The 17,900-nt window shown below is 37.4% G+C and overlaps 1 protein-coding gene across 2 annotated transcripts; it reads right to left on the bottom strand.

Annotated features, from left to right (window-relative positions):
* ccdc120b (coiled-coil domain containing 120b) lies at positions 1-11,820 on the bottom strand. Of its 2 annotated transcripts, XM_079858144.1 has the most exons (11): positions 11,659-11,820; positions 5,521-5,635; positions 5,329-5,430; positions 4,879-5,009; positions 4,414-4,521; positions 4,220-4,340; positions 3,496-3,552; positions 3,222-3,378; positions 3,034-3,135; positions 1,068-2,081; positions 1-232 (listed from the first exon to the last, which is right to left on the bottom strand). In XM_079858144.1, the coding sequence occupies exons 3-11, from the start codon at positions 5,375-5,377 to the stop codon at positions 133-135; spliced, it is 1,839 nt and encodes a 612-aa protein (XP_079714270.1). In that variant the 5' UTR covers positions 5,378-5,430; positions 5,521-5,635; positions 11,659-11,820; the 3' UTR covers positions 1-132. The 2 variants fall into 2 exon arrangements, with proteins under 2 accessions (XP_079714270.1, XP_079714271.1); XM_079858145.1 differs by lacking the exon at positions 11,659-11,820 and having other exon boundaries at positions 4,253-4,340; positions 5,521-5,593.
* Between the last annotated feature and the right edge of the window lie 6,080 nt (positions 11,821-17,900).

Genomic DNA, 17,900 nt, shown 5'->3' with positions numbered 1-17,900 from the left:
TATCAGTTTTTCTTAAGGAGTACTAGTACTTGAGCACAGTTTCAGACCGGTGCATCCCTATAAGAAGGTGACATTTTGCATTGGATTTTGCAACATGTTGCATTAGAGGCCCTAGGGTGTGTTGGCTGCCAGTCAGACCAGTGTTCCAGGTGAAGGGGGCTCAGAGCCAGACTCTTTTTGAGTGCTCCCCTCTGAGGGGAAAGGTTCTGGGTAGAGAGAGAGCTCCACGGACCTGCCATGATGAAGAGAAAAGATCAAACTGAAAATGGCAGCATCAGAAAATATCTAACTAGTTAACTTACAGCTAAACTATTCAATCAATAATAATAATAATAATATTTTAATAATATAATTTAATATAATAATAATATAATACATTTTACAATTGTGATATATATACATATATATAGTAGTCAGCAAGGATCCATTAAATTATTACAAAGTGACAGTAAAAACTTTTCCATTGTTACAAAAGATTTTTATTTCAAAGAAATGCTGTTCTTTTCTATTTATCAAACAATTTCGTTTCAACGGATATTAAGCAGCTCAACTGTTTTTTGTTTTTTTTACACTGGTAAAATATATTAAAATAGAAAACCATTATTTTAAATTGTTATAATACTTTATAATATTACTGTTGTTACTGTATTTTTAATCAAATAAATGCAGTTTTGGTGAGCATAAGAAACGTCTTTTAAAAAAATGTAAAAGATCTTACCCTAATATATATTACCTACATACAGTATATTAGCGTAAGATGAAATATAATAAAATATAAATGATAAAAAGGGTTATATTTATATGCATTTACAACACTGCTACAACTACTAGTACAAGTATTAGTGTTACTACTACTAATAATACTAATTATTATAATTTCATATTTGTAGCATGGTTCCCACACCTTATGATCAATCAAAATGTTCATGACTAGCTATAAAATTGTATTTATATAGTAATTTTCAAGACTATTCCAGTCATTTCCATGATTATTTCAAATTTTCGGATATTTTTCCAAAACCATGGGAGCCCTGCTGTGGGGTGAAAGAGAAATGTGAAAAACTCACCTGGCATGCAAGGGATGTCCGTGAAATGAAGCTGACTGAGGTATTTGACGGTGCACAGAGTACAGTGGGTCGGCTGGGATGGACTGAGGCTGGTGCACTAGGTGGTGGTGAGTTTGTGAGTGGCGCATGGAAAGTCCGTCGTGACCTTTGGCCGTAGTGGAATAGCCTAAGGCGTTCCTCAGATACCAGTCCCGGAGTCCCTCCAGAGCCAGTGCCTTGTGCAGACTGCGGGTGGAGTCCTCAGGAGTGGGCAGAGAGAACTGAGGCGGCCTGCGTCCGAACGCTGCAGCAGTGGACAGCTCTGTGTGGTGAGGGAGCAGGTTGGGAATAGAAGAGGTTGTGGATCCAGAGGAGGGATGTGACAGATCATACGCCGAGAACAACACGGCATCCTGTGGGATGAAGGGTCCGCAGGATTTCGTTCGTGTCACCTTGACCCGACGGGGTTCAGACTCTTGACCCCGCAGTAGCATGGGGCTATAGGAAGGTGGAGCAGCAGCCAGATGTAACTGCGAATGTGAGAAACCGTTATAATGTGGAGGGGTGCCCGTTTGAGGACTGGAGAAATCCGGCCAGATTCGTCCTGTTGACTGGTTCTGCGGAGCCTGGACGGGCCTCTTTTGCTGTTTGCCCCAAATGTAGTCTATCAAAATCTCATTGTAACCAGTGCCACTGCCACCAAGAGAGGAGCGCATTCGACCTTGGTCTTTAAAGCCCATCATCTGACTCTCTGGGCTGCCTTGATATATCTGACGGAGCTTCCCATCCGTGAGGGACTCAGAGCTCTTGTATGGTCCAGCTCGGGGTGGCATGCCGTTGCGGGGAGGGCCGGGCTCAGGGAGACTCGAGCGGTCAAGTAGCGCCTCAGAGCTGTTGCTACGGCGAGCGCGGGAGCTGTAGGGGCAGCTGCGGCGCTCAGATGAGGAGCCCTCCAAAGATGCCAGTGGGACAAACTGAGGAACATCTGGACTGCCACACCACTGCTTTAGTGCAATACCACCAGACATCTCCGGCCTAGCAGAAGGAGAAGATAAGACAGTAAGAAGTCATTAGTGGTAATAAGATTTAAAAAGAAAAAAACATTTGGATCTAAAGCCAGTGAGAAGATGGCAGACTGGGAAAGCAATTCTAAAATATAAAATATTTCATTTCATACTTAAAAGTTAATTTTAAATTGTTTAATTCCCAATATTTGTGTGTAATATGCTCTAAAGTTTGGGATCAGTAAAATTTTTTTTTAAAGAAATTAATTATTTTACTCAGCAAGGATGCATTAAATTGATCAAATGCAACAGTAAAGACATTTATAATGTTTTAAAAGATTTCTATTTCAAATAAGTGCTGTTCTTTTGAACTTTTTATTCAAAGAAAAAAACATGCATCATGGTTTCCACAAAATATTAAATGTTTTCAACACTGATAAGAATAAGAAATACTTCTTGAGTAACAAATCAGCTTATTAGAATGATTTCTGAAGGATCATGTGACGTGACACAGAAGACTGGAGTGATGATGCTGAAAATTCAGCTTTGCATCAGAGGAATAAATTACATTTTAACATATATGAAACATACATTTGTTATTTTTAATTGTAATAATGGTTCACAATAATATTGTTTTTACTGTATTTTTGTAAATGCAGCATTGGTAAGCATACGTTTTCAAGTTTCAAAAACATAAAAAAAAATATGAACAACCCCTATCTATTGAATGGTAGTGTTTGTCTATGCTTATAAGAGTATTTTATTTTTAGCTTCGCAACAAGCTAATATCAAACTATATCAGAATCATTCTTGTAGATTGTGCAATTTCTGTTGCTGGCCATTCAAATGCCAGTTTGGGTGTTGCCTTAGAAGGCAGATGCCTATATAGGCAGTAGGCAACTCATTAGGTTTTGGAACAGAGCCAAAGTGTAGACACTACAGTGTACAAATAGCAGAAGGAATGGCCAGAAAAGAGTTAGTACCTCACATGGACACTGACTGGTGCAGTGCGGGACAACAGCGGTGTGGCTGGGACACTTCTGCCCTCCACATTGGATGCACTTCTTGGCATAGAGTCACTCGGGCTGGATGAACATTCATAAGTTTTAATTGTAGTCTAAACCTTACCCATTTCAGCTTGTGAAAACATCCCTCCCTCCCCTCCGCTCACCTCACAGAGCTTGAGGCTGAGTTGCGGCGTGTCCTCATCTCGTAGTAGATCTCCACAGGCGACAGCTTCCTACAGAGCCTACTGTCAGGACTGCCTGGGGCCAGCCGGGGGTGAGACAAGGAGCGATGCTCAGGTGCCACACTGGGAGACGAATCCTCTGTAAACCACAGTTGTACAATATCACAGTTACAGCCTGCCAAAAACAGGCCAGTGGTAAAATGAATCAGAGTATTGAGATGTACATTCATTGTTTTATAATGTTAAGAGGCCTCACCATTGTCATGTGATGTTGAGTCTGACATTGAACTGCTTTCTGACTTCACAGTTTCCTCTGAAATATTAAAAATGAGAATAATTCCATAAAAATAATTGCACAAATAACAGATTTCTTATTGTCTATTATATAAATCATGAGATGAAACTGTTTCTTGACTCAATATAGTCAACAATTGTTTACACTACTGTTTAACAGTTTAAGGTTGGAAAGATTTTTTTGCTTAATGTAATATTGTTTTTTTGTTTTATCTTTTATTCATGTGATGGCATTACTCCAATCTTCAGAGTCACATGATCTTCAGAAATCATTCTAATATGCTGATTTGGTGCTCAAGAAAATTACTATTATCAAAGTTAAAAACAGTTGTGCTGCTGTACAGCATTTATTTGAAATCGAAAACTTTTGCAACACTGTAAATATCTTTACTGTCACTTTTAATTATTTTAATGCATCCTTGTGAATAAAATTTTATTCATAAAAATGTGTCTGACGGTGCAAGTTTTTTAAAATATAAATGTTCTGTTGCAGTAATCTATTGGTTAAAAACATATAATCAAGTCATTTATAAATATCAAAGTCTGTCAACATTAGTCCATTGTCCTTTTCAAAATGACTCAGTTATCATGCATTTCCTGTAGAGCCATTCCCAATGCATTTTGTACCAAATAACCAATGTTAACCAGAATATCATTAGTGCTTGTGTGTGTGTGTGTATTGTTACCCGTGTGACATCCCCGATGAACAGTCCTCTTACTGTGCAATGTGTTTTTATCATAATCGATGCTCCGGCGCAGGGCACCACTGAAGAGAGCCTTCATCTGCCTTCTCTGACCTGGGTCATCCTACATGGAAAACAGATATGGTTATTATTGTATTAAACTGTTCCTTTTATTAGCTTTCAGCAAACAGACTCACCTCTCCTTTTGAGGTGACATGAGGGGCCAGGCCAGCTCGGCGCTGAACAAAGGGAGGTCTTTCCCCGTCTCCTAAAGGAAAATCCTGTGGAAGCTTCCCTGTGAGCTCCTGTACAGACATTTAAAATTTTACTTTGTTTCGATCACTTCACTATGGGGAATATTGTGCTGTTTGTTGCCATTTGTTAGAACAGGTGGTTCTAATAAGTACGCCTAGTTCAGATTGTTTTGTACATCTACATATTAAACACAACTTAATAACAAATAGTTCTTCACATAAATGCAAATCCTAACACCCAAACTTCGAACATCAAATAAGAAATTTCGCTTTTAAAACAGAGAGAGGGAGGAAAAAAAGAAAAAAATAGAAGTCATCATTTTGTGTTTCCTTTCTTTGAGAGAATACTATTTTATAGCGACTAACTAAAAGTAAAATACTGTTCCAAAATTGGATAAACCATCTTACCGCCTCCAGAAGACAGACTTGCCGCAGCTCTCCAAGACGACTGTTCAAAAGGCTCTGCAGACTCTGTTTTCGCTCCTGCAGCTCTGCGATTCGCTCTGCTTGAAGCTTGCTGTCCTGACAGCCCTTGACATCTGTGAACGAGCACAATGTGCATGAGACAGAAAGCCAAAGTTGTATAAATCCATTCTAAGGGTACAACATTCTTTATTAAATATGCACTTCCCTTCATAATTTTGGGGTCAGTAATAATTGTATTCAGCAAGGATGCATTAAATGAATCAAAAGTGATAGTAAAGACATTAATAATGTTAAAAAGGGCGTATGTGTGTATTATTAAATGGTACAAATAAGCCCCCAATATCAACAAACACAAAAATGTATAATATATATACTGTGCATCCCAGCTTTCCATAAGGAATTCTCAACAAGTAATTGTTTAAGTAGGCTTACCTGGAGCGCCTAAGCCCATGGCAGTGATCAGGTGACCTTTGACCTCCATTTAATGTATTTCAGGAAGTCTTGTGAATTTAGCTCCCAATTAATCCTCAGCTCCTGTGGACAAAGTAGAATGTATATCTAATGAACGTGTCTAAATTAAGATACCAATGAGCTGAGACTGATCTGAGAAGAACCTCCCAGCACCTTATAGTTTGAGTCATGTGAGGCATGTCATTCAGTGTTGAGGGCCACAATACTGCAGTATCCCAGTAGACTGCGGAGGGAGCCACAGTGCGACTTCTCGATTGACTGCTGAGCCCTTAGTGTGGAAGAAAAAAAGTATAATTGTTATACAGTGATAACTTCTATATGTTCCTAAGATCGATTTATTTTGACTTCTGGCTGTAACTCAGTCCTCTAAATGATGGCTTATGGGAGGTTAATGGCTTGTTCTGCCTTAAAATGCAATTTAAAGACACCAGAACACATTAATTTAGAGAGGCAAATAGTGCTATCAAAATAAATGAAAAAAGATGGTGATCGGTTTTATACTTGAATCGTTGCTGTGCCAGTAAATCATTCATTTAAAAATTACCTCTCCTCTTACTTTCTGGAAGTTATGTCATCAGAGGGTAACATGACCGAGTGTGTGAAAGTGAAAGCTTATATAAGATCATTGTGGAAACCCAGATTATCCAACAATTTTACAACAACGTTCAAATCTGGAGTTGCAGAAACTTGAGTCTCACAACCAAATAGCTCAGATTCGAACGAATGAGTAACAATTAATGCAACATAATAAATAACAACAAATGTCAACAATTTCACCAATATTGTGCAGGCTATGCTAAAATTAATTTTCAAAAAATCTGAGCTCACTAATGAAAATCTTTAAAAAAAACTGAAATAATTCTTATTTTTGTGTCATAAAAAAAATACTGAAATCTTTTATCTCCAGATTTATTTATTTTTATACATTTTGACTACAGTAGTGGCCAAAAGTGATGTCCGGAGGAGATATTTGTTTTGCGTGAGCCTACAAGTTCGAATAAGTCATCAAAATATGAGGAAAATATTTTAAAGGGGTGGTATAATGCCCTCTTTTTACAATATGTAAAATAAGTCTCTTTTGTCCCAAGAGTGTGTATGTGAAGTTTTAGGTCAACATTTTTTTTACAGCATGTTTAAATTGTCCCTTTTTGAGGGTCAGTAAAAGCACGTAGTTTCGTGTGTGTCCCTTTAAATGCAAATGAGCTGCTGCTCCCAGCACAGAGGGCGGAGCTTCAAGAGCTTGTGTGTCAAGTCAAGTCAAGTCACCTTTATTTCTATAGCGCTTTTTACAATACAGATTGTATCAAAGCAGCTTCACAGTGATAACATGAAAATAATACAAGAAACAGAAAGTTTGTTTCTAGAAGAAAATTGCGTCATCGTCCACCTTAAGTAAGGCAGATCAATAATACTGTTGAATATTAAATGTCCCCAACTAAGCAAGCCAAAAGCCAAGGCAACAGTGGCAAGGAACCAAAACTCCATCAAGGTGACAGAATGGAGAAAAAAAACCTTGGGAGAACCCAGGCTCAGTCGGGGACCGGTTCTCCTCTGGCCAACGAACGAACAGTGTATGATTATGATCCAGGCAGCATTACAGGTCAGAAGTCAGATTGGATCAGAACATTCAGAATATTTATCCAGTTCCATCTGGTTGGAAGTCGGAGTCATCACGCCGGTATGGAGATGTGGAGATGCCGGTATGTGTGTGTGTGACGAACACCCGTCGTACCTGCAGCCGTAAATGTAGAGAGTTTTCTGCCATGATTTTATGGTTTGGTTTAAACCATTTTCTGAATGGTTTAACTCACTTGCAAACACTTTTTTAGGAATTGCTAATATACCAGATATTGTTAACATCTCTCAGAATGGCAAAATAGTTACACTATTTGAGGCGTCATGTGCAATTGACTTGTTTATGGAGGACTCTTACTGCTCTAAGATTCTAAAATATCAGTCATTGATATCGACCATTGAGAACCTAGGGTACAAATGCCAGCTGATTGTGCTAGTGTTTGGTAGTCTAGGTCATGTTCACAGGCTGGCGATCCGTGGACTTTGCATTGGGGGGATTTCTAAAACAGGGGCCAAACAGTTGGCAAAGTACTGTTCAATCTCAGGCTCAGCAACTATAGGAAGCATGTTTATTTGGAAAATGCGATGTTTCCTGTACCCTTATAACTGTATAATCCATAACAATGTGCTGATTTGTTTTAATCTGTTGGATTAATCAAAAAAATTGATTCCTAGTGAAATTTGACTTGTAGTGTGGAATCAAATAAAGAATATAGTGTGTGTGTGTGTGTGTGTGTGTGTGTGTGTGTGTGTGTGTGTGTGTGTGTGTGTGTGTGTGTGTGTGTCTTAGCAGCTCCGATTACCTCACAGACAAGCACTAAAATGTCAGAAACTTCTGCCTTTTATGTTTTTAAACTGGAGTCGGACAATTCTGGAGAGACTCAAGAAGAGTGACAAGTAGAATGCAACAGGACGTTTCTGAATGGTTAGTTGATGAATTTATGTTGCTGATGTGGAGTTAACTATCTTTAATTAGTATATTCTGTCATGATAATCTATAAAATCATTTGTGTGGGAACTGTTGTAAGATGCCTACAGACCTGTCAACACTCCCGTTTTCCCCGGGAGTCTCCCGTATTTCACACCCATCTCCCACCCCCTCCCGTTTTGTTATTTCTCCCGTGAAACTCCCTAAAATTGTATGGCCCAAACGTTGTTATATGAATAATCACACCAATACATTATTCCAAGGTTGTCCAGTTGTCAGATCTTGTATGAAACCCATCCTACTCGCGCAATCAACACATCATACAAATTTCAACCCATTTGTGAGCTCAACCTGGCAACCTACAACCCAGTTGTGCCGTCGATTTCTGCACAGGTAGTAGACGCGGGAAGTTGAATAAGCGTTACTGGTAGAAATGGGAAAAGACTCAGTGGAAAGTAAATATTCAACGCAATTAACGCAGCATCCGTTTTTTTCTGTCATCATTTGGCTGCATGGTGTTACATTATTATATGATGCGTTTTTATTCTTGCTAATGCTTTTAAACCATTCAAGCCATATCTTACTTAGGCTATTTTATAAAACTTTAAAAGCGGAAAGCGCATCACTCATTCCCGGAAATACATTTGACATCGCAGTCTGACCTTGACGGAATAAATATCCTACGCCAAAAGTAGACTATACCAGAGAAAAAGTCTCAGCTGTGCTCAGATTTGTAAACCGTAGCCTACAGTTGCTTTGGTTTTTCAATCCGTACCCGTTTCGCCCCGTGGCTCAAAAGGGACACAACAAAAATAGGGACACACGAGATTCGAGAAAGCCAAAATGCAAAATTTATTAACAAAATAGAACTATACAGAAAGAAAAAAAACTACATACAAGGTAACAGTGAACAATTTCATAATCCGTGCACGCTTTCGCAATCGTTGTTTTGTAAATCGTTCTTTCGCAATAGTTGTTTGTAATATTCAGTTCCCGTGAAAAATTGTGAAATACTGTTCCAATAGGTGAAGTTACACAACATTATGCTGATTAATTACATAACAATATTTGGATGTAATATTCAGTTCCAGTGAAAATCTGTTCCAGTTAATGGAGTATACACAGGTGATGTGTAATATTCAGTACCAGTAAACTCCAACCGCTGGACCAGTTTCTTAGCCATGTTCAGTTCAGTTTTGCAAACTGTACTCACAGATTTGTGGCCTATAACCTACCTTATTTTAGAAATCTGTTTTTCTGTATATTGATTTGTTGTGTATTGTTAAGATGAATACAACTATCTTAACTGAATTTTTCTATGATTTGGCGATGGGGTGTGTAATGTATAGATTACATGAAACCGCATGTGGTTGAACTGAAACCCCCCCCAGGTCTCCCGTATTTTGGTACCCAAATGTTGACAGGTATATGAGTGACATGCTATTGCATTTGTGTTACGTACTGTATTGTAAAAAGACGGATGCGACAGCTTAAGCAGACTTACAAATGTGCTCGACTACAACAACTCTCCTCTTCTCAACATGGACTGCGTGCTCCGGGGGGCAGGGTTTATGTAAATTGTAGGGTTAGTGATGTCACTAACCCGGGAGGAATGTTGTGTAGTCCCTACCAGCCGTTTGTTGTAGTCCTTAAAAAACAATTTATTTAAAAGCAAATATCTCCCTTTGCTTTAAACTTTGAGCATTGTAACTTTTACAAATGTTGTTTATGCTCAAACAGCAATATTACACACTAACTAAAGTTAGAAAAGTGAAATCATAATCAACCACCCCTTTAAATATGAGGGAAGAACAAAACACTAAACTTGATTAAGGTTTTTATCTGACAAAAGTATTTGGCAAAAAAAAAAAGAGGTAAACTACAGCCACAAGTTTTATTTTAATATGCAAATTATTAATATTTTGTTGGTTCTCTTGTTTTTTTGCATGTATTCATAATTTCTTTGTATGACAGCCTGGCCAAAAATTAAGTCTGCAAAATTTGGTATGTTTCATAGCGTTATCACAAATAAAACATTATTGACTTACAAGCACAACTACTCGATACGCTTGCAAATCTTGAACAATATTTTTTAAATATTCGAATAAAGGGTAAAGATGTCAATTTTCATGTCAATGCATTTAATGATATAAAATAACTTGCAAACTGACATCCATTTAAAATGTATTTGAATCCACTATACTTTCACAAACAAGACAAAACATTTCACATGCCAAATGGCACAAAACAGTCTGTTCGTGAATCACACTTAGGTTATAAAGCCTGCTGGCAAGACGGACAGAACAAGCAGAATGTGTTTTTGTTTATGAGGAAGTGGCGTGGGTCATGTGGTACGATGGATGGCTGGGAATGCACCCAACAACAAAACAAGACATAAAACCACCATGTGCAGGGTAAACAGACAACAAAGAAGAGCAAGTGCAAGTAGGGATATATGCAACAAAAAAAAGGCAAAAATATGTATAAAAAAAGCTGCTCTCATACTCCACAACAGAACAACTGAACGAATAAGATTCTTCAAAACAATATGAGCACATCTGGCAGACACATGCTAGCAGATATCGCACACCTCGGCTCTTGTAGAGAGCTGGCAGAGAGCATGATGGGAGGAGAGAGTTGAGGATAAATGCTCCGAGATCAAAACCTGACTCAGAGAGAACTATGAGAGAGATATAAACAAGGGATTTGTGGGAATTTGATGACAAAGCACCCAATGTCCTGGAACAAAATATATGAAAGAGATAAAGTGTGAGAGAGGGAAAAGCAAGAGAACCGGAGATCCATTACTGTCTCACAAATAACAATTAGACAAAAAAAAAACTAAAAAAAACTAAAGGAAAATACCAAAATGCAACTACAGTATCTAGCATAGTGATAGAAATCTCTGAAAAATAAAACAGTGAGAATTCATATTCATATTTAGTGTTTGTTCCATGTTAGGCTGATCCCATTTCTGCTGTTGTATATCCATTTACAAGATTTCATATTCATGGGCCTGTGTATATCATGTAATATTGATAAAGTTCAAAGTTTAATTTTGAGGCACAATTTGGGTATAGCGTAGAGTCGCCGCTTGTGTAAAACCTGGTTAAAGGGTTACATTCATCAGCCAAAAAATATACAATCTGCTCACCTTCATGTCATTTCAAAACTGGAAAACATTCACAAAAGCAGGTGTTTGGGAGAATGACAGTCTCAGACATTCACTTTCAGCAGCACAGAGGAAAAATGCAATCAAAGTGAATGGTGACTGTAAACTTCTGCCTCTTTTTGTGTTTCATGGGAGAAATAATGTTATACAGGTTTGGAACAACTTATGACAACAATTATTAATAGGAAAAAAAATGTCTATTTGAAATGATTGATCTGTTTCTGTTGACAACCATCAATAAAACAAAATATAAGTGTGTGAATTGACATGTTAATGACAGCTGTGGCAGATGAGACTGTATACACAGCTGTGACCCCAATGCATTTGGAGTATCTACATGACATCCAAGTGTCAAAAGACCTTAAATGAAGAACTCACAAAATCAACGTAACGTTATATGAAGCGATGTGAATATAAATGGTCCGCTTTACTTGGCTGAGATTTTCATTTTATAGATTGTTATCACTTATCACCATCAACTAAACAGCAAACGCAAGTCAAACGAGAGCAAAAAATAATTCCAATTAACTAACATTTTGAAAGCAATTATTTATCACGTGACACGCTTGAGCTACTGGAGAAACTTTTGCTGTAATGTGCAGTTACAAAGACTTACCTTGACCGAATTAAGTCGCTAAGAAGATATCCGAAAAAAGGAGAGAAAGGCAGCTGCTTATTTCGTTACATGTCCGATTTAATTAACATGTTACTCTAGAAAGTTGTCTTTAATGCACGACGTCAAATGTTTATCGCGTTTCTTCTTTGCAGACGTTGCAGCAACTCAGGCAGTAATTTCTACGAGCCCTAAAGGCAACAAGGACGAAACCATTTCCATGCGCTGACGGGGGTTACACACTCATAAAATGGCAATAAAATATTAAAAACGCACAAGTAAATTTTATTATACATTTTAAGTTATATATAAATTGTATCTGGGTCTGTCCAGGCAATTCGGCTGTATATAAAATCGAATTCAAGTCCAAATAAGCTATATAAATGCAGATTATGTCGGCAAGTTCAATGGTTTGGTCTGAAAAGCGGACAGGTGAGACTGTGGCGTCCGTAACAACCATATGGTTTCTAACTTAAACGTCGCAGACAAGAATGTATACTCTCATTGCATTACTCTGCTGAACATAAAAGAAGATATTTTGAAGAACATGGGTAGCAAACAATTCATGGACCTCACTGACTTCAATTAGTAGGCTACGAAAAAAAACTGGGGCTCAACAACTGTTCGGTTACCGAACTATCCCTTTAAACTATCCCTTTAAAATGGCAAATTGCTTTAAAATAATTGAAAAAAATCTAATATTTCTTTCTTTTTATATATATATATATATATATATATATATATATATACACAATTGTGTGTATAATTGTGTGTCCTTTTTTAAGCTTTACCTCTGGTCACCATGCATTCTCATTGAATTAAAAAAGTGCAATCTTCACAATTTCCTATTTTGTTTTCCACAGCTGAAATTATGTCACATAGGTTTTGAATGACATGAGGGTGAGTATATTGAATTTTCATTTTTAGGTGAACTATTCCTTTATGCAGCAGCATTCCTCTCAGCTTTCTTCTGTGCTTTGGAAGAAAAACTGTGACAATACCACAGGTTTGTTTTGTTTTTTTAAACAGACTTTTTCAAGCTTTAAAACAATCAAGTATTATATTATATGATTCAGTGCAAAGTCAGTCTGTTATTAGGTGACATTTTTATTAAAGAGTCAACCAAAGAAAATTTGGAACGTAAAATGAGTTTATGAGCTTTCGAGCACTAAAAATGACACATTGAACACTTGTTATTAGTTCTCTGCAATGTTTTACACCTCCATCTGCTAACTGCATTTCTTTTTTGGCTAAACTGATGTTTTAGAGAAGTGTACATGTTTTGCTGAATTTATTTTTTTATTTTTTATTTTTTTTACATGACCTGACATTTAAATTTAGCTTTGGATCTTCTAAGAATCGTACATTCCATGTATACGAAACACTGTAAAAATGTATATGAAATCACTAGCTTCTAAAATAGTTAACGTTTTTTTCATAGGATCGGTTAGAATGTCTGAAAAATGCTGCAACACTATCATATAAAATGACATGAGCATGATGAAACGAACATGCAGCCTAGAAATTTATGACACACTTTTCCTGCACACGACAGCATGGTGAATTGGAATAGCAGAGGGATCTGACGCTATTTGTGACCATGAGACCTTATTGTAGTAGAAATTGGAGGGGCTGAGATTAGCGCTTGGGGGAGAAGCGCTTTCTCAAAGCAGACAAAGGCAATTCCAAGGACTTGTCATGACCTGTCTCTCATTTGCACTGCCCTGTTTTAGCACACCAATAGGGCTCTGGCACTACAAAGAATCAGAGGATTACTGCTGGGAGATTACGCTCCTTCTCACTCTCTGTCTTTCTTTGGCCATTGCATCACTTCAGAGTTCAAAATACAACAGAGATGCAATGAAGAATGTTTCTGGGTCACAGGCAAAAGTATCTGAGCATCATCTATGGGGCATGCTTTGAGGGTAATCATGCATTTTGTAAGTAAACAAAAATACATAATTGAGGACACATTTAATTGACATGGAGTGTAGTCTAAAACAATTTGATTGTAAATATGAACAAAGTTTACATAAAATAAGTGTACACAAAAAAGTGCCCCTATGCCTTTTCGAGTATTAACTTTTATTTAGTGTGTAATATAGTTGTTTGTGAATGTAAAAGGTCTGCAAAGTTTTAAAGATCAAAGTGCACGCCAAATAAAGTTATTGTCTCCTTAACTTTATTAAGAGTCGAAAGAATCGATTCTGAACTGCCGAAACGAGTTGTCAGCAATTCAAGTCTCAAATCCATAACATATCTAAGTAGGTTTGCAACAAATTTGCTTAATACCAGCCTATGTTCTTCATTGATTGACCGCAAACAACGTCTACTTAGTACTTAGCCCGCAAACACTAGCTGAGAAGCAATATATTGTAGCAACATGTCGACATGTCGAGAAGACGCTGTTTTCTGTGCTGCGACTCCATTTTGCATGCACTTCCAAAGGATGAGGACTCACGCTGGATTTGATAGGGTAAAACCAACGCCATTGTTACTGTTTGCGTATACAAGTGCTGAGGAAGCCAAATTCAGATATGGTAATGGCCGTTTTGTTTCAGAAATACGCTGGGCGGTAGACCAATCACAACAGACTGAGCCATCTGACCAATCAGAGCAGAGTAGGGGTTTAGAGAGTCTGAATCCTTTACTGATCATTTCAGACACTGTGAGAAAAGAGGTGGTGTGCAATGTATATTATAAGAAAATTAAAGTGGTTTTTGACCTTGGATGCATGTAAACCTGTTGTAGGAGACCTCCAACGCAAAGTTTAAAATAGCATAATAGGGGCACTTTAAACTTAATGAGCATAAAAGGAAAAACACTGCAGGTGGAGTCTGTTTTATTCCTTAATGATGGAACTGTGTAACCCTATAGCAGTGATTTGTGAACAAAGTTGTCAAAAGTAATATCAAAGACCATTAGTTAAGGGCAGAACTAATAAAAGATGACTGTGCTCAATATAATGAAATACGGCTCCTTCATGAGCAAGTGAACAGGAGTGACCCTTCCTCCTTACATCTGATTCTCAAGAACAACCAGCTGCTGTCCTGCCAACCTCTACTCTCTTTCGCTTTGATGTCTGCAGATCAGGTTACAGGGGTCAAACAACAATCACTGTGTTCAACCCATTTTAGTAGCCACAGAATCAAGGACCTGCCCTATTAAGCACTTTATATGCTTAGACTTAACAGATAGTCTGCTTATTCAGTCACCCTTCATACTTCTACAAGTGATCTTCTATGAACATTAAACAAGTATATTGTATATGTATATCCTTCTTTTCATAGCCAGTCATAAAGTAAGTGACATACAAAAAGCTTTCCTACAACATGTGTGACCTAAGGTAGTATTATGACGATGTCACTGGTCCATTAATATGCAAATGTTTGTATTAGAGATCATATGTCCTCTAATTCTTATTTAACTTCATTCTTAAATGGAAAGTTAACAACAACAAAAAACCTGTATGACTTTTTTCTGCCCTTAAGCTTCAAAACAACATTGGACCCCATTGACTTTCATTGTAAGTCATACTTTTAAAAACATCTTCTTTTGTGTTCCACAGAAGTAAGAATGTCATACAGGTTTGGAACAACATTTTTGGGTCTTTTAAAATAAGTGAAAATATCTCTTGGTGTCTAGAATATTTTTTGTCTATCTGAACAAGCGTGAACTTCAGTGCCATGCCAAGTAGGTAAAACTATTATCCTTTTAGATGAAAAACTGTTTCAATTCGGAGATGATGTGAGCAGTATTGCACTACAGAACATCAGAGCCTTACAAAACCCAACATGAAGCTAAATCTCTCGTAGAATAGTCGAATGGCGGCTTAAATTTGTGTTATTTCTGCCTGAGTAATTGCTCATCTCCTCTTTCTTGTCCACCCAAAGATGAAATTCTTCCCTCCGTGTTTTCTTTGCTACTGGATAAACAAAGACAAGACAGACAGTCTGCAACAAAGCTGACCACAGCTTGGCAACACTGTGGTAAATCCCTCTGTGAAAACATGTATACATTCACAGCCTAGCCGGGGTGGAGACAGAGTTTTGCCACCTCAGACCCTGTCCTGGGGTCAGACAGCATGGCAGCTGGACAGATAACAGAAAGCCATTTGTTTGGACACTAACACTCACACCCTGCACTGTAATTTGTGGTGATGACTCAAGACTTTAAAGGGATAGTTCACCCAAAACTTAAAACTTATGTCATCATTCTGTCATGACTTTGTCTTCTGTGGAACACGAAAGAAGCTATTATGAAAAATGTTTTGTTTTTGTCAATACATAAATGATCCCTTTCAGCATGTAGTTGCTGCCTCTATATATTGTCACTTCCATCTAACATATTTCAAAACCCTGCAAGCTGCAAGACGGGTTGAAAATATAACAAGCTTAAACGATGTTACCCTGAAATTCCCAGCATGAGTCTTTTGTGCCTGCTTGTCTACACATGGCTACAACATCAAGCCACAATTGACTCAGTTTGAACTCTTTATTGCTGTTGCACCCTGGAGAGGGAGGAGGTCAAAAAAAAAGGAGATCTGCTGAAAATACACTCTTGACAGTGCTAGATGGAGCAAGAAATCTGTGCTTTGCAAAGCAGAGTGACTCAGAGTCTAGACACTTCAAACCACATACACCATCCTCAGCTAGCGGTGAACATAGTGGGACCTGAGAGAGGGAGCTCAACTCAAGAGCTTCAATTATAGAAGCGCAGTTCATTATGTGAATCTCATTTGAATGAATGGGCAAATCTGCTGATTGTCATTCAAAATAAGCATTATGATGTGGTCTGGAGGAAAGTTGTAAAACAAAACCACATTATATAGCCTAATTGCCACACCTCTACAAGACTTGGCATGAGTGACTTTTGTCTGGCTGCGGGTCAGTGTTGTTATGTTAAAACTAAAATGATTCGAATTTGTTTTTCGGAAGCTGAAATAAAATTAAATCTAAATGTTAGATGAAAAACTTGAACGAAAATGAGAAAAATCATTCAAATCAAATCAAAAGTAGTAAATTAATATGTATGCAGACATTATATTTATAAACTTTTATGTTAGATGCGATTAATCGCGATTAATCACTAAAAATTACTAAAATGATTCAAACTAAAACTCAAGTAAAAATAAATGTAAGTTTAATAGAAATACTTAAAATACTAAAATGAACAATGAAATATATAAAAATAGAAGTTAATTAAAAATATTAATAAATAAAATAAAATAAAAAACTCACTGATGCTGGAATTCTTACATAAAAAAATGTTGTGGTGACATCACGGTACAGTGATGATATTAGTTTTTGATATATACTAAATTAATTCTGTAGATGCTATTGATGATATTTGCATGGTGGTTTTTATACCATGGTATAGCCATGGTAGATGTAAAAGAACAACAACAAAAAAATGAAAAAAGAAAGAAAATTTAATAGAACTGCTTCCTTTGTCACTTGTGTGGGAAATTGGAAGCTCAACCACTCCTTTGGTAGATTTGTAGCCTCACGAAAATGTTTAATTTAAGATAAGACTTTCGAACGACTCGGTGTTTGTAATGAATCGATTGAATGACTCACTCAAGACACACAAAATTAATTCATAGTAGCATACCAGTACACTTTAGTTTATATCGTTATGCCATTAAGACTAGTATGCTATTCCGAATTCAGACTTCTGGCGATGTAACCTGCGGAAAGGGTCACTGAACAAATCTTTTTACTGTAACTGATTCAAAAGATTCGAATCATTTTGAATCAAACTGAGACAAACGCATGGATAAATAGTATCGCAATATTGATCATTGTGGCTTACCCGAAATAACACATACATTGACACATTTACGACACATTTACTGTTAATCAATCCAAGACAACAACAGGCGTGTGACTGTTTTGCAGCATTAATCCATCGCATAGCAACATGCCACGGAAAATCCCATTTAAAGCCACGCGCGACGCTTTCATCAGCAGAACTACATGCTGGATGAATGAGACGATAAGAGAATGTTTGAACGCTGGTTTTCAATGACAAGACGTTTTAATACAAACATTTAGCACAACACCAAAAAGGTCCTAGAAATCTGACACGACAGGAGGCAGATTTCTCCTCATGCGTCCCTGCATTTAGGGAGCCTACGTTGACTGAAATCTCAAAACCATATATAAATCAAGTGATTAATGCTTCAAATATTACTCCCATACATGCTGTCTGTTTGAGAAAAGGCGACGTTTCATAGAAGATAT

Source organism: Squalius cephalus, assembly GCF_949319135.1.
Source record: "Squalius cephalus genome assembly, chromosome: 22".
NCBI lineage: Eukaryota > Metazoa > Chordata > Actinopteri > Cypriniformes > Leuciscidae > Squalius > Squalius cephalus.
This window is presented reverse-complemented; position numbering and strand designations above follow the sequence as displayed.

Excerpts from the sequence above, each read along its gene's own strand:
- ccdc120b (XM_079858144.1), bottom strand. The coding sequence starts at position 5,377 with ATGGAGGTCAAAGGTCACCTGATCACTGCCATGGGCTTAGGCGCTCCA. Across the intron at positions 3,379-3,495 it reads CTCAACATCACATGACAATG|AGGATTCGTCTCCCAGTGTG; the intron begins GTGAGGCCTCTT and ends TGTGGTTTACAG. Across the intron at positions 233-1,067 it reads GGACATCCCTTGCATGCCAG|GTCCGTGGAGCTCTCTCTCT; the intron begins GTGAGTTTTTCA and ends TCATCATGGCAG.